This window comes from Rhinatrema bivittatum, chromosome 1 (genome assembly GCF_901001135.1).
Source record: "Rhinatrema bivittatum chromosome 1, aRhiBiv1.1, whole genome shotgun sequence".
Classification (NCBI taxonomy): domain Eukaryota; kingdom Metazoa; phylum Chordata; class Amphibia; order Gymnophiona; family Rhinatrematidae; genus Rhinatrema; species Rhinatrema bivittatum.
The window spans coordinates 743,703,290-743,720,115 of NC_042615.1; the positions used below are offsets into that span (position 1 = coordinate 743,703,290).

General features: G+C 40.2%; 1 protein-coding gene across 2 annotated transcripts in view; it reads left to right on the top strand.

Annotated features, from left to right (window-relative positions):
- Nucleotides 1-16,826, top strand: part of C6 (complement C6) — a 171,274-nt gene that overhangs the window by 68,526 nt on the left and 85,922 nt on the right. For both annotated transcript variants that reach the window (XM_029578119.1, XM_029578128.1), the window contains exons 7-9: nt 6,524-6,724; nt 11,533-11,773; nt 14,254-14,376. In XM_029578119.1, coding sequence (XP_029433979.1) covers nt 6,524-6,724; nt 11,533-11,773; nt 14,254-14,376 — 565 coding nt within the window. The remainder of the gene's footprint in view (nt 1-6,523; nt 6,725-11,532; nt 11,774-14,253; nt 14,377-16,826) is intronic.

Below are 16,826 nucleotides of genomic sequence, written 5' to 3' on the forward strand. Positions count from 1 at the left end.
GGTCTTACAAAGTGCTGAATGTGTGACTTTTATAAGTGGATATTGGAAACACCAGTTATCAGATGGCAAGCCTACTATGTATGTGTAAGTAAATTGGTTAGTGAGTAAGAATGAGTACGTGTTCAAAGTGCGTTCTGCCAGCAACTGTCTCCTAGTTGCTTATAATTTTCCAAATCAATCAGAGAAAATGTTGCCATGACATCATATCAGCATTGTTGATGCATGATATTGAAACTTTTCCTAATTCTGCAGATGTTGCTTGCCATCTGATAGATGGTGTTTCCAATGTCCAGGATTTGAAACAATGTCCACTTACAAAAGTCACACATTCAGCACTTTGTAAGACCAACAGTTATTTTTAAAGTTTTTGCAATTTCAAATGTCCACTGACCACTTATGTATACTCTGACAGTTTCCCAGTCTTTGGCTAATTAACAGTTCAGCTTGTGGTTACTATCTAAACCACCATCTGCCTTAAGAAAACTGGTCTTTCCTCTCTTCCTTATCTCACAGAACAGAAAAGTAGCAGGAAACAAGATAACAGACAATAAAAGTGAAAGGTCAGCTGGACAGAAGAAACCAGGACTTCTGTTAGAAGTCAGCAGAATTTAAAGAGAGAAATGTGAGAAAAACAAGATTACATAATCTACCTAAAAATAAATTATTAACTATTAATGTCTATATAAAAAAGGAGTATATAAAAATTGGGCCAAAAAGGAAATATATGCTAGCCCTTAACTTATAAACTTATGTAGGCAGTGGCTGGGTAACGTTTTTTCAGTTCTCATAAATCACACATCAGAGGTAGCTATTTTGGTGAGTAAACAAACTCCCTTTCAGGCAAAAAAATCCTAGAAGACCCACAGGGGAGGCACTTGATTATGGAAGGGGTGTTATATGGGATTTCTGAAGTTCTCTGCAATGTTTATATCCCTAATGTTTATGACTATCACTTCTTTACCAAGATATTAACAATGCTGATGGAGTATGGGGGTGTGCCAATATTACTGTGGGGGTGATTTTAATTGTGTACTTGATCCGAATTTGGATCACTCCTCATACAGGGCTTCCATTGTCGTTACCCAGGCTAAGGGTATTTCCTATGTGTATGATGCCTTGGGATTGGTTGACAGCTGTCGAATGCGCCATCCTTTGGATAGGGAATATACTCACCTATTGAGGGTTCGTGCCACATTTTCTTGAATTCATAATTTGCTGGTTTGTAGAGCAGAGTTCTCCAAAGTAATAAATTCAAAAATAGGGCCTTTGGAGATATTGGATCATGTGCCAGTATGGGTGGATTTGGAGGGTTTTAGGCCCTCTGGGCACAGAAACTCTTGGAGGTTTCCCAAGTATTTGTTCGAAGTTCCAATATTTAAAAAGTACATAACACAGAAGTGGTAAGGTTTTTATAACACTAATACAGAACATAGAGTTACCTCAATTCTATTCTGTGAAATGGCAAAATCAGTGTTGCGAGGAGACATCATAGCTTTTATCGAGGCAAGGAAATGCGCAATGGTGAATGAGATCCTCAATCTGGAACAGCAGCAATAGAGTGCAAAGAGGCTGCTAAAAAGTAGGCCGTCTCCTGTGCATAAAAGCAATTCTACCAAAATCCAAACAGCTTTGAGTTTGCTTCTCCATCAAAGAACATAAAAGAATCTATTGTATTATAAAAGCAAATTTTTTCAATTTGGTAAGAAGTCAGGGAGAATGCTTGTCAGTTTGACCAAGAACTGGGTGGGTACAAAATAGATTACCATTCTGCGTTCACCGAATGGGGATCTGATTAATTCAACTGAAGGTTTTTGAGAGATGTTCTGATTCTTTTATTATAACCTGTATACAGCTAAGTCTAGTGATCCAGAAGCCATACAGCATTATTTAGCATCTGCAGCATTACCTCAGTTGTCCCCCAATCAAGTAGAGGTGTTGAATAAGCCACTACAACTGAAGGAGTTGCAGAGGGATATTAAACAAGCTAAAATACTTAAAGCACCAAGTCCTGATGGCTATCCAGTGGAGTTTTATAAGTTATCAAAAAAATATTCTAGTGCCATTAGGGGAAATGTATTATGTCTTAATAGAAGAGGGTGAGTTCCCTTGGCCCCTAATGAGGTATTGAACACAGTCTTGCCTAAGCCTGGATGTGACTTGATGGCTCCAGTGTCATATAGACCTATTTTGCTACTTAATTTTGACATAAGGTTGTTGGCCAAAGTGATGGAAAATCATATGGCCTGAATAATAAAGTCTCTAGTGGGACCAGAAAAGTAAGTTTTGTACCTGGTAGATGTTCCTCACCTTATTTGCACAGAATTATTGCTTCCATTGAAAGCAGTAGATGGCAGCATTTTTCTTCGGTGCTGCTAGGTTTTGAGGCGTAAAAGATGTTCGACCATATAGACTGGAAATTTCAGTTTGCCATGCTGCAGGTGATGGGGATGGGCAGGTTTTTTTACAGTTGGTCAAAAAGTTATATCACAAACCCATTGCCACAGTGTTGGTAAATGGTTCTTAGCTCCATTTGAATAGCAAGGGGGGACACCATTAGGGTTGCCCTCTCTCTCCTTTATTGTTTATTTTGTCACTCGAACCCTTGTTATGAAGAATTCAAGACAATGCAGAAATTCAAGGGATTCCTGTGGGTGGGCCAATACCACAAAAGTTTAAGATGGCAGCTTTTGCAGATGATCTATTGGTGCACATTATGAACTCTCAAACTTCGATCTCACATCTATTGGAGGAATTTACAATTTATGGTCATGTGGAAGGCTTAAGGCTTAATTTGGATAAGTTGGTGGCTTTGCCATTGGAGGATATAGTGGTAGAGGCTTATAAGGCAGATTTCCCAATTCTCTGGGCTTGAAAGTTCTTTAAATATCTTGGTATCCAATTACATAGGGACCCATCTCAGTTATTGGTGGTCAATTTTAAGACTGCTTGTGAAAACTAGAAATACCGTCTTGAAGTGGATGGATCTCCCTTTATCGCTTGCTGTTAGAATTAACATTGTTCAGATGGTTCTCTTTCCAAAGTGGTTATATCTCTTTCAATTGTTACCTTAATATATCTCTTTCAATTGTTATCTTATATGTCAAACAGAAAAAGATTTTGCAAAAGTTGGGTGTCTAATATGTCAGTTTCTATGGAGGCAAAAGAAGCCCCAGATAGCTCTCGCAACACTGTTTAGGCCATGGGTGGGGGGGAGGCATGGGGTGCCCTGCTTTAAAATTGTATAATATGGCTTGTCTACTGCACCACATGGGAGATTGGATATTGGGCATGGATTTCTATAGCCCACTTGAAATGGAGCAGGCAATGTTACATCCTTGGGATCCCAGGTATATTCTGCATATGTCTCTTCTCTTCTGGCCAATTCACTTACAGTGCAGTGTACTGGTGTGTGGGGGTTGGGTGTTTGGCTTCCCTGACAGATGGCACGCCACCTCAGAAGGTCAACATCTGTCCCATGTCTAAAACCTACTCTTAGCATAAAGAAACTGTTTTGTGCCGACCGCAGCAAGTTTTAGCAAGTAAACATACTTCCTGTCTATAGCTAACAGGAAGTCTGCAAGGAACATATCTAGGGCAAAAGCTTTGCAGCAGAAGCTTTGCAGCACCAGCTTAGTTTATGACCTACTTGCATTTCTGTGGGTTTTCACACCTAGGTAGCTCAGTACCATTGCCTCATGACCAGCTAATGACCTCCCCCCTCCCTGCCTGAAGATTGACCGCTTGCACCTCTTTGCACCCACGTAGTAAAAGGTCAGCATAAACATTTCTGTGGAAATATTGTAGCAGTAAATATGTGACGTATGTATCCGATGCAATGCTATGTAATGATTTTACAATAAAAAGGGGGCTGCCCAAAATGCTGGGAGCACGCTTCACCCTGAAGACCGTCTGAGGTGTTTTCATTGCGACACTGGTGGCTCCAGTGGTGTTGGCGTGGAAATGGCTATGTGCACAATTATATCAAAGTTATAACATTTACCATTTTCTACTATTCAAGGGAATAAGGGGTTTCCTCTGCAGATGCATTCCCCCATTTTTTTCTGCCTGGGATAAGAAAGGCTTCAAAACTTTTTCAAGCTTGATGGATGAAGAGGGAGTAGTGATGACATTTGGGTATTTCCAGCAACAATTCTCTATTCCTTAAAAGCACTTTTACACATACTTGCAAATACAGCATTATATTGTCTTTGGATAAGCAGGAGCTGGCACATGAGACTAGAGAGTTCTTGATGGAATATTTTGATTTGGAGGATCCAGTCTGAAGAACTGTTTCATCTTTTTGTCAAATGCTTAAATGATGGGAGTTGTCTTTATGTTTTACAGGCATTCTGGCTGTCTGGAAAGCTGAAATAGGGTTGAACATGACTGCACCCCAATACCTTAAATGTTTTTTGAGACTTCCATCTCTGAATACTAGCATTTCTCTGAGGGGAAACTCAGTATAAATTTCTTAGACAGTATTTCTCTCCCCAAAAACAAGGTTACCTTCTGAAATTGCCATCAACTAATTTATGTGTTAGATCTAACAAAGAAGATGGTATATTGGGGCATCAGTTTTGGACATGTATTGCTTTAAAAACTTTCTAGTAGGCAATACAAAATTATATTTACCAAGTTACAAAGGCAAGTTTACTTTTAGAAGCTTTGCTCTTTCTTTTCGATGATCTGGGGAGTGTATCGTATTGGGATCCATATACAAGGCTATGGAGACAAAAAGCTTTGGTTTCGATTAAAACAAATGATAATTTAAAAAAAAATTGGACATTGCCAGAGGCCCCAATGGTAACTCAATGGAAAAATGCTTTACATCAGATGTGTCTCATGGAACATATATAGAGATTGTTGATGAGATAAGGAAAAAGATAGTGTTCTTGAAGATTTGGGATGCTTACTTCCAAAGCCTACCGAATAAATCAAGAAGCTTAATATAGAATGATTTCTTGTAATTGGTTCACCAGAAGGATGGTAACAATGTAGAAGGAAATGTTTGTCCTGTTCTCCTGGGTCATGATTTTGGGTCATTGAGAGTGGGGAGGGTGGGGGGGAATTGAAATTAATGTTTGCATTGTATTTTCTTTGAATAAGATTGTTATAATTTGTCTTTTGTCTTGCCTATGGTGTTGTGCAGAAACCATGCACCACTGTATGGTATATTTATCAGTGTTTTTGTATATTATAAGGAAAACTCAATAAAAAAAGATTTGAACACAATGTACAAGTGGGAAAAAGACAGGTTCTCCTTTCAGAGCTCACATTAATGATGCCAGTAACACTCATGTATTACCAGTAGCAGTAATGTAGTCACATTAATTCTGATTTTAACATAGGATTCGCTAATAGATTAATACCTTTTAATAAACTGGGCATTAAAACTGTAGCTAAGGCTTTTTTACTATGTCATGTTAAAACTGGGCATTAACACCTAGTTTTATTATGGCTTAGTAAATAGGACCCTTCTTTAGATATATTTTCTCTTTACACTGCATTGTGTGGCCTATCATTATATTATTTTTCTCAGGACTTTATCATAAATGTTTTATTTTGATTACAATGTATATTGAGATAGATTTGTATGAAACTGGGTCCATGAAAGAAAAACGAATCACATAAAATAATTTTTGTAACAATTATGCTGTGCTCCTTAACTCCTATTGACCATGACTGGTTTATACAAGATCTTTAATAGGCATATTACAAAAGTGGGGAGATTCCTAAGGTTGCCAACTGGCTTTGGGGTTTTTTTCAGGACAGACTTATCCAGCCCTGATTATGCCATTACATTCATGGACTTCAAGATGGGAAGAATTAAAATTAGAATAAGATTTGTAAAATTAAAACAGTAGATAAAAGTGAAGTAGACTAAAAATTGAGTAGTTGAGAGGCAAAGAAATGATAGATTCAATAGATATTATGGAGCTAGAATTTGACAACTTTTTGTGTCCAAACTAAAATGAGTAATGAAAGGTAGGTCAAAACCAAACAGGAATCCCAGCTCGGAGTAGTGGGGGCAGTGACTGTGGCAGTTTGAATCTAGTTGATAAGGGGAAAAGTTAGGAGGGAACAGATTTCACCAGAAAATGGAACTATTCAATTTTAGCAAATTTCAGTAGTTGAAGGGAGTGTTGTATCAACCAGTGAGAGAGAGATTAATGATGCTGTGAGTGAGAGACTTGATTCAAGATGGATATAATACAACCAAAAATGAAGGGTATTGATAAAGAAAATAACTTGGCCCACTATTGACCATTAGGATACCTCATTAGTTTGGTGCTACTTATGAGTGAGGATTACAGATAGTACCAGCCAGTACTTGACAAAGATCATGTAACTGTAGGGCCAATCTTTAAACCTTGTTGCTACTTTCCCTCTACTCGGACCCAAATCTGCTTATTTTCCTAGACCTAAATAAACAGGAAAGGAATCTTTTTTTTTTTTTTTTCCAAAAACAGATCACTAACAATGCTCTTTTATTAAATTTATATTTCTTATTTTGTTTCTTCAGGTGGAAGATGAAGATGACGATTTAGCATCAGATTTCTATGACAGTTTAAATAATTTAGAGGCTACAAATTTAAAATCTGGCTCGCACGATCACTCTGGATCACATTCTTCTGGGATCCCATTACTGTTCTCCAAGAAGACACATACAAAAGTCACATCATCTTCATCTTTTGAGGAAGCAATTTATGCTTCTTATAAAAAGGTACAATGCATATACTGAAACAGATAAAAAATTTAATGCCCACATTGGTAGTTCCCTTGTTATTTATCCTACATGCTGGAAAATGTGTTCTGCCTTTATCGTAAGTCTTAGCACAAGGGTAGGCAATTCGGGTCCTAGAGGGCTGCAATAGATTTGCATACAACTGAGGCAGAGTTTCTCATGCATTTTCATTAGGAATATCCTGAAAACCCTGACTGGTTTGTGGCCCTCAAGGACTGGAATTGCCCACCCCTGACTTAGCACATTCTTAAGGACCAATTTTCAAACTTTCTTTACTGGGACAAAGATCATGTGTCCTTTTTACCCAACTGCTATGCACCAATTTTTAAAGTGGAGCTAAATGCATGAGTTCACTTTGAAAATTGCCATGAGTACAAACTGCCCCCTAGATTTATCAAAATGCTATAAATGTAGAGTACAAACTGCCCCCTAGATTTATCAAAATGCTATAAATTAGAATACAAACTGCCTCCTAGATTTATCAAAATGCTATAAATGTAGAGGATAAAAAAGGGGACATGGTTAGGCTAATTTCCCTGCTCCCTCCCTTAGTGCATAGGTAATTTCTGCAAAGTGTGAAAAATGTATCACACCTGAGCTATTTTTCGCTTCATGTGCTGATTAATAAACTGTGGGGTACATTACCAGGAAAAGGTTTTTATCACACATGCTATTCCGGTGAGAGAGAAAGAGAACATGTCACTCTACTATGTATACCACTATAAGAGGGGGCACTTTTAACTCGGAGGGGGTGTTTGGGGGGTGGGGTAGGTTTGGAGAGGGTTACATACATAGTAGGAGGTACAAATACCACAGAACACTTCAAACAAGCTAGAAAGAGAGTTCAACAAGCTAGGCAGAGAGTTCATTGTACAAATTAACTCGTCTTGTACCTTTCAATAATTGAAATGACAGAAAATCTTCAGTAATGTGTTCTGTGCTGTTTGTACTTCCTACTGTGTATATAAACCCTCCACCCCAAACCTATCCCACTCTCCTAAACTCCACTCTGAATTAAAAGTGCTCCCTCTTACAGTGGTATAAATAGTAGAGTGATGTTGCTCTCTCTCTCTCTTTCCGAACAGCATGTGCGATAAAAACCTTTTCGCCCAGGAACGCACAGTTAACGTGATCACATCGCACAGAAAAAAAGTGTAGCTATTTCTGACATTAAAACCCATGTTGCTGTGCGTTACTCTTCCGCATTTGGAGCTGTTCATTACCATTAATTCCACCCAAACGTCTTCCACTTGCATACCAAATTTGCATACTAGCACATATTGCCCTATTTAACACGTGCATTACAGCATTATCACACTAGTTAGGGCCCTAACGTGAAATGATAAATCACCTAGTACATGTGGTCACTTGCACCTGCTTTTTCTGCAGGAAGAATTGCGCTGAAGATATATACACAAAGATTTGAAAATGTCATCTTTGCATGCATTTTCCCGCTCCCTGGAAATGCTTCCTCTCAATGCAGCTACAAATGTGTTTGTTGTTGCATACCTTTTACTGCATTAAGGAAGGGCTATTGACATTGTCTTCTTACCAGGGAGGCCCCAAGATTAGATGCAGCTATGTATTCCACTCTAGCACTTAATCCACCAGTTATGTTTTCTAATAGAATGAACTTCAGTATATCTTATCTAAGCAGACACTTATCTCAGACTATCACTGTACAGTCAGCAAATCAAATCCCATACATTCCTTCATACAACAAAAGTAGTATGTTACCAATTATTGGAATTTTTGAAGGACAGCAAGGTGTTAATAAATTTATATTTTTATAATGCTGTAATGTACTTTGGAGCACTTAAGTGACATGGCATAACAAACTCGACCAAAAAATGTAATAAATATTTATGTGTTAGAGAATTGCACATGGGTAGATGGAGGAGTAAGTGGTGTTTATGTGGAAGTATGCTTGTTTCTCTGTGGGGTGAATGTTGGTGTGGGGATGTGGTGTTAGTCAATGCTGGGGAGGAGTTTGTGGGTTTGTATGTGGATGAGAGTGGGTGGGGGTATGTACATGGGGCAGTGGGTGGGGAGGTGCATGGGAATGTGTTCAAGGGCATGATTGGCTCACAGATGTATGTGTGTGTGTGTGTGTGGTGCAGGGGTGCAATGTATGAAAGTGGTGGGGATGTGGGTGCGAAGTAAAGTGAGGCGAGGTATCTTGTGGCTAGGCTGTGTGTATAATATGTATGTTGTGTATATGATGCGTGTTTGAGGGCCTGTGGAGTGTGTGTGTGTGTGTGTGTGTAGGTGGGAGTGTGGATGTGTGTGAGTATGTGTGGGGCTTTGTGTGGGTCTATGTTGTGTGTTGATGGTTATGTGTTTATGGAGGGGTGCAAGTGTAGAGTATATAAGTGTGTACATGAAGGATTCAGGGGATATGGGAGGAGTCTAGGGCCAGTACAAGAGTATTAGGTGCCCTAGGCAAACCTTTTCCCTTGTGCCCTCCCTCCCCCTGACAGTGGCAATGGCTCCAGCACAGTTTTCTCTGGCACAGCGCCCCCCTCTCTCCCCTCATCTTCTTCCCAGCATCTCCTTCCCTTTGGCTCCTGTCCATAATGCCCAGCATATTCTTTTTCTCCCTCCTGTCCAGCATTTTTCTCTGTTCTTCCCCTAAAGTAATCTCCTCTATCCCTTGCCCATCATAACAGCATCAACACAACCTTTGCCTTCTTTCCACAGTGCCCAAGACCCCCTCTCTCCCTCTCCACCTCCCTAACCACACCCACTCAGCATCCTTCTTATATTGCTCACTACCCACTTGGATACTTCTCTCTCTCTCTCCAGCCTTCATCTTCCTCAGCAACTTCTATTTCTCTCTTTTGCTGCAACCCAACTCACCCAGCTTCTCTCTATCTCTATCCCCTACCCACTCACCACACTTTCTCTCCTTCCCACAACCCGCCATCCATCATAAACTATCTTTCCACCATACCCAGCCACCTCTTTTTTTTCTACGCCACCCTATCTCCAACCCTCCAAACATCCTCAAGCATCCTCTCTCTCTTCACTCACCATACCTACCATGCATTCATTTCCTTCTCTCTCTCTTCCCTCCTAACTGTAGCAGCAACAGGCCTTGTTTTAGATGACTGGTAGGATGGGGTCCACCAGCAGGCTAAAAGGTCTGCTCTTATCTTCTGCCATTGATGGAATGACCTTCATCTTGATGCACTGGTGGGATTAGCTTTGTCAGCAACCCAGTGCTGGCATGGTGCAGCTTTATAGTGAGGAAACCTCCATGACTGCAATTTTGGGTGGTCTGTTGAGGAGCTAGATAGTGAGGTAGCCTCCAGGACTGTAGTTTTGGGTGGTCTGTTGTACTTTTGGGGCCATAGGCTGCAGCAAGGGAGAGGAGAGTATTGACAGGAGTACTGCTGATGGATCTTGTTGCAATCTAACATATGCCACAGTTAAAGAGGGGCTGTTGTGGAAAGCAGGACACTGAAGAAGACATGATCATAAAGGGTCTGGGATCCCCAACAGCAGGTCTGTACTGAGAGAGAGAAAGAGATAGTGGCAGGAGTACTTGCAACAGCTCCTGCTGCTTCTGGATATTCTGGAGGAACTGCAAAGTAAGCACAGTAGGTGAAGAAGTGCTTGGTTGCCACAGAACAGATTTGTTGCACTGGATTAAAGTGCCCAAAGGGAAACAAATGGAGGAGTAGACAGTTTTCAGAGGAAAATCAACCCTTTTTTATTTTTTCTGGGATTTTTCTGCTCAAAATGTTGGTACTCTAGTTGACCAACTAGGTTTCCTAATGGAAGAACGGTCCTGGAGAAGTCAATGTGTGGAAGGGGTATGTGGGTGTGGATGTGGATGTGGATGGGGTGGGGGGGGGGTTGAGGATACATGGAAGGAAGTGGTGGTGTGAGATGATGTGGACCATTTCAATGGGGTGTATGGGTGTGAGCTACATAGGTTTGGTAGATATGTGTGCATGTGGGTGTAATGGGAAGTGTGTGTGTGTGTGAGTGTGTATATGTCTATGTGTGCAGGTGTATGGGTAGGTGGTGTGGGTTGTTAGTAAGTAGGTATGTGTGGTGTCAGTAGTGAGGAAAGAGGCTGAGGACATCTCGGGGTGTGTGTATGGGAGAGTATGGGCATGGTTGTGTGTCTGGAGAGTGGGAATGTGTGGGATTGGGACATGTGTCTGTGTGTGTGAATATGTGGGCATATATGGGTGTAAAAGTGTGTGGGATGTGGATGTATATGGGGTGTGGGCAGATGCATAGGGATGTGTGAATAGGTTTGGTTGTAGTGTGTGTAAGGGGGTTGTAGGCTTTTGTCAGGGGGTGTGAGGTGCATGTGTGTGTGTGTGTGCATGCATGTCTTTGGAAGTATGGGGAGGGGTGGCTTTGACAGTGCCTTTTGGTGCTATCCTTCACTAATTGATTCCATTATTTTTCCCGGTCTCTGCCTGTGGACCAAAATGTTGGAAGGGTGAGGGAGGAGCTCTTGGACTGGAGCACTGGTCAACATTCTGCAATCTCACATAGAAAGCAATGGGGATTTATTTTTGGAGGCTTTCTTCTCTGAAAATACTAATCCAATGTTTCAGGTTTTCAAAATCATTTCAGATATTCACATTTTCTTCCTGCATGCCAAATTTGGTGAATTTCTGTCCCTTTTTTAACACGTTATTGGGCCTATGGCTGAATAGATGGACAGACAGTGTTCCCTTTTATATATTTCTTTTCAAAATTCCATGTGTTGGAAAGCATTAAAAGTCATGCTTTTTTGGTATTTTTTTTTATTTCTTTTGTAGAATTCAAATTTTATCAGGATCCATAAAGTTATGTCAGTGTCTAACTTTACAATGAAAGAGACAGATCTATGGATTTCAGAGGTCTTTCTAAAGGCACTTCACAGTCTTCCCCTGGAGTACAATTATGCCTTATATAGTAGAATTTTTGATGACTTTGGGACACATTATTTCAGCGCTGGCTCAATGGGTGGCATCTATGACCTTCTCTATCAATACAGCTCTGAAAATCTGAAGAATTCAGGTATTTTATGAAATATTTAAGAAAGAAGGGCATTGGTAAGTTCAGAAGTAAGGCACTACTCTTTAATATTATTGCTAATAAAGAACCAGAAAGCAATGTAAACATCATACTATAGTAAGAAACAAAACGGGACCTTGTTTGCAAATAGTATTAAATGGACTATATCAGATAATGAATAACACTCATATCTTTTTTTCCAAACATATTTCAGTTTACTCTTATGGGGTAACTTTCTAACAGTTCGTGTAGATTTTAAGGCAATTAGCCACAGAGATTGCAGCAATTTTCAAAGGATAATATGTGCATGCTCCCTCTTTGAAAACGACCCCACTAGAAAGACCCACCACACATTTGCACTTACTAGTGGGCGGGATTGATCCCTCAGACTGCACTGAGGGGCACATAGAAAGAGAGATGGTCCCTTTCCTCAAACAGTGTTCTCAGTCTCTCTATGGATAGCCATTAGCATCTGAGTTTCAGGGCTCCCTGTGTGTGTGTGTGTGGGGGGGGGGGGGGAATCAATAATTCCAAGGCCCTTTTGCAATTGTTCCAATACAAGCCCCTTTCCTTCACTGTAAACAGTACTGATAATGATCACATTCTTTTGCATCCAAAAAACCACACTGAAAAGCAATGTGGCTTCCAACTTAGTTACTCATAGTTGAGTTGATGACTGAAGTGCAAGGTGCTGCATATAGGAGAAAATAATCCATGCTGTAGTTACACAATGTTAGGTTCCATATCAGGAGCCACCACCTAGGAAAAAGATCTAGGTGTCATAGTGGATAATACATTGAAATTGTTAGCTCAGTGTGCTGCAGCAGTCAAAAAAGCAAACAGAATGTTAGGAATTATTAGGAAGGGAATGGTGAATAAAACAGAAAATGTCATAATGCCTCTATATCGCTCCATGGTGAGACCGCACCTTGAATACTGTATACTATTCTGGTTGCCTCATCTCAATAAAGATATAGTTGTGATGGAGAAGGTACAGAGAAGGGCGACCAAAATGATAAAGGGGATGGAACAGCTCCCCTATGAGGAAAGACTAAAGAGGTTAGGACTGTTCAGCTTGGAGAAGAAATGGCTGAGGGGGGATATGATAGAGGTTTTTAAAATAATGAGAGGTTGAGAATGGCTAAATGTGAATTGGTTATTTACTCTTTTGGATAATAGAAGGACTAGGGGGCACTCCATGAATTTAGCATGTAGCACATTTAAAACTAATCAGAGAAAGTTCTTTTTCACTCAACGCACAATTAAGCTCTAGAATTTGTTGCCAGAGGATGTGGTTAGTGCAGTTAGCATAGCTGGGTTTACAAAAGGTTTGGATAAGTTCTTGGAGGAGAAGTCCATTAACTGCTATTAATCAAGTTGTCTTAGAGAATCGCCACTGCTATTATTGCCATCAGTAGCATGGGATCTATTTAGTGTTTGGGTACTTGCCAGGTGCTTGTAGCCTGGATTGGAAACAGGATGCTGGGCTTGATGGACCCTTGGTTTGACCCAGAATGGCAATTTCTTATTTTCTTATGTTCTCATATAGTGGTATAAATAGATGACTAATATGTGTGCCACCTTAGAGGCTCTTTCTCTACTCCACTCCACGCCACTCCACCCCCTCTCCCCTCTCTCAGCTTAACACCAGGAAAAAAGTTGTAGTTAGTTCCAGCATGATAACATGTGTTACACTATCACATGCAACATTAAACATTCCTCATTTTTATAAACTCTACCCAAACTCTTCCCCTTTGACTAAAATTTCAGAATTTACATACGCATCGAGTGATGCAAAAAATAATGCATGCATTATGGTGTTATCATGGGTGTTAGGGCCCTAACGCCCGCAATAACGCACTAATGCATTTTGATGAATGACTCTGTTATTCAGAAGCATGGTGGTCACATCACTGCGAGATATTCTTGATCATAGAGATTCTTACCAGAGGGAGGAGAAAAAAACATAACTCTGAAGCATGCTAAATTTCAGAAAGGGAGGTATATTGTTTTTAGGACATGGTGGCTCCCAATGGTGCTAGGAAAAGTCAAGCAAGTTCCAGGCAGTGTCTATTCGCTGCAGGTGGATGGTGTGTAGACTGAGTACCACATTCACCTCAAGGCTTTGATGCAAACTAGCTTATTTTCAAGAATACAATCCCCAAACCTGTAATCCCCAAGCAAGCATTCAATGAACATACCATGAGCAGTTCCCCTCTACAAAGTGAAAGAAAATCTATTTTTCTTTGAGCCTGCCTACTTTCTTCATATACTTTTACTCCCCTTATTATTTGGCTTTGTGGCAAAGTGTTATTTTCTATTTACATTTGTTATTATGTATTGAACAGTGATACTTTGATTTGAATTGGGAAAACAATAGCCCGTTATCTTTTTTTTTTTTTCAGCTCAAGAGACTTGTGTATACTGCACTTGCCCTTTACTGGTCTTAAGTAATTCTAATTTTGCTTTTTATTATTTTAAAGGTTTGACAAAGGAGGAATCAAAAGAATGTGTCAGAACAGAAACAACTAGGCGTGTGTTTTTCAGAAAGAAAAAAACAGTGCGAGAGAAGTGCACTACAAACAAAATGTCAGTACAATATGAAGGTAAAATGGAAGTTGTAAATTTTAAAAATGAATGGAACGCACACATACAATAACTCAAGTAAGTCAGAGAGAAAGCTCATGACAATGAAGACCCCACTTCCAGGGAGAAAAAGGAACCAACACAGACCATCTCCTATTAATCAGAGCCCTCTTAGAATCTCAGTCCATGATTTGTAAGCCACAAATCTTTGAGTGAGATCATAGGAATACAATACAAGCTACAGATTATTATGTAAAATGTGCCTCATGTGTAAGGCCCCTGTGCCTTTCTAAATTCAAAGAATTCCCTAAATCAGAGATCCAGCTCCTAAAGCAGGGATGGCATTGATGTACACCAATCTGGGTGTGCAGTAGGTGCTTTCTGCCTGCAGAGTTTCCAGTTTGTTCTTTCCCAGGATAAAGGTGGGAGAGGAGCTAGGCTCTCTTGTTTCTATGAAATCAGAGGAAAAAGTGAAGAGACTAGAAAGCCTCTAGCCTGGATAGAGGAAAGAGAGACAGAGAGAGAGGCAGTGAGCATTTTTATCCTCAGCATGACTCAGGCAGAGCTTAACAAAATCATAAAACCATGTTAAGGGATTAGTGTGTAAGCTCCATGCGGGAAGCAGTTTTCGTAATCAACAAGTGTTAATACTTCCATGGGAAATAAGTGGAAATCCTTGAGTTTTCCAGTGGTTGGTTGATCATGCCTCCCTTCTGGACATTACAAGATACAGGGCTTTTTTAGTTGTGTGTCCACTTTTGGAATTCATTGCCAGGCTTTGTCAGATTGATTGAATGTGGAAAAGCATTGAAGAACACCCTAAAAATGATTTTATACAAGCCTATTACCTTATCGATTCGCAGTTCATGTCCTTTTGTGCATGCAAGGGAAGAAGATTCTAAGAGTCTGTAATTGTATTGTTATATTATACAGAGTTTGTGTATTGATTGATGCATTTTTATAAACATTCAGATATAATTCTCCTCAAACTATATTGTAATGAGTGCAAATAATAAGTATTAATAAATTCAAATTCAAATTCTTGAAATACATGAGAGGATAAAGATGACAGGCATCGGGTGGAATCTGTCCTCAAAAGCTCATGCTTCAATAAATTGGTTAGTCTATAAGGTCCGCAGCAGAAGGGGCAAGCATATAAATCAATTTCACTATACTTTTTTTACTCATAATTGTCCGAATTTTCAAAGCATTGCGCACGTAAAATCCAGGGGTTACACGTGTGGCCGAGCACATTTTAGAAATGGCCCAGCCACACGTGAAACCCCCGGTATGCGCAGAAGTGCTGGCCAACGAAAAGGGGTGGGGTGAGGGCGGGGGCGGGGAGGAGATGGGCATTGCAGGGGCCAACTGGGACAGCGGCTCTTAGACCCTGTCTCAGGGAAGCACACGCTGGCAGCAGGCTGGCATGCCAAAGTTACTTCTGATCCTAAGGAGCAGTAAGGTAAAAAACAAAAAAAAATTGATAGCTAGGTAGGGGATGGGGAGGAGAGGGAAAAAGGGAGGAAGTGTAGGTAGGGGTATAAGAAATTTCCCTCCCAATCTGCTCCTTAATTGGAGCAGACTGGGACAGAACTGTGCAAAGGCCCAATCGCGTTTCCGCACGTACTTTCCAAAATTTGCCTCCCCCCCCCCCCCCATGTGCGTGAGAGGCCACCCGCCCGCACGTGCGCGAGCAGATATTAAAATCCGGCACACATGTGCGCATGGGAATCATATTTTATAATATGCATGCATCAACGCGCGTATGTTATAAAATAGCCACGTCCATGTGCTTACACCAGGAACCGCGCGCACATGGACACCCACGTGGGCCTTAAAAAATTAACCCCAATATCAGCAAATAACTTTACAGATCAATTCACATTAATTTACATTAATTCATAGCCATATTAATTTTGCATTTATGACCTTAAATATTCTTACATTTCACCATGATCAACCTCTAAAACCCACCCATAAAAATACATACCCATTCATACATACAAAATATTTCTACATCCACCACCAGCCACACCTTAATACATACAACCATAAAACAAATTAACACACCAAACCCAAAGATTCTTCCAAATATTTTTATTCATCAATTTCTTATATCTTATAAAACTTCCAGCACTTTGAAAATGGTATCTTAGCTTATCCCACAAGATTTCATACAAAAATTGATATCTTCAAGACCATAACTTCTCCAAATTCTCCAATCCCACATTCAACCAGCACTCAAAAAAAGACATCTTCTAAAATGTGACATCTCCAATCCTTCCAGTCCTGACTAAGGCCCAAGTTTTGCCTCAAAATGAGGCTTCTTCAGAGGAACAAACTTTGATCTTAGCTTCAAAACATATTGTCAAGTCAGTGAAAGATGTAGTATTACAGATATTGAAGGCATTACATTTCTTTGCTAGGCCAGAGCCCAAGCAACCAGTAAGGGTGAAGCTCCAGTCTGTCC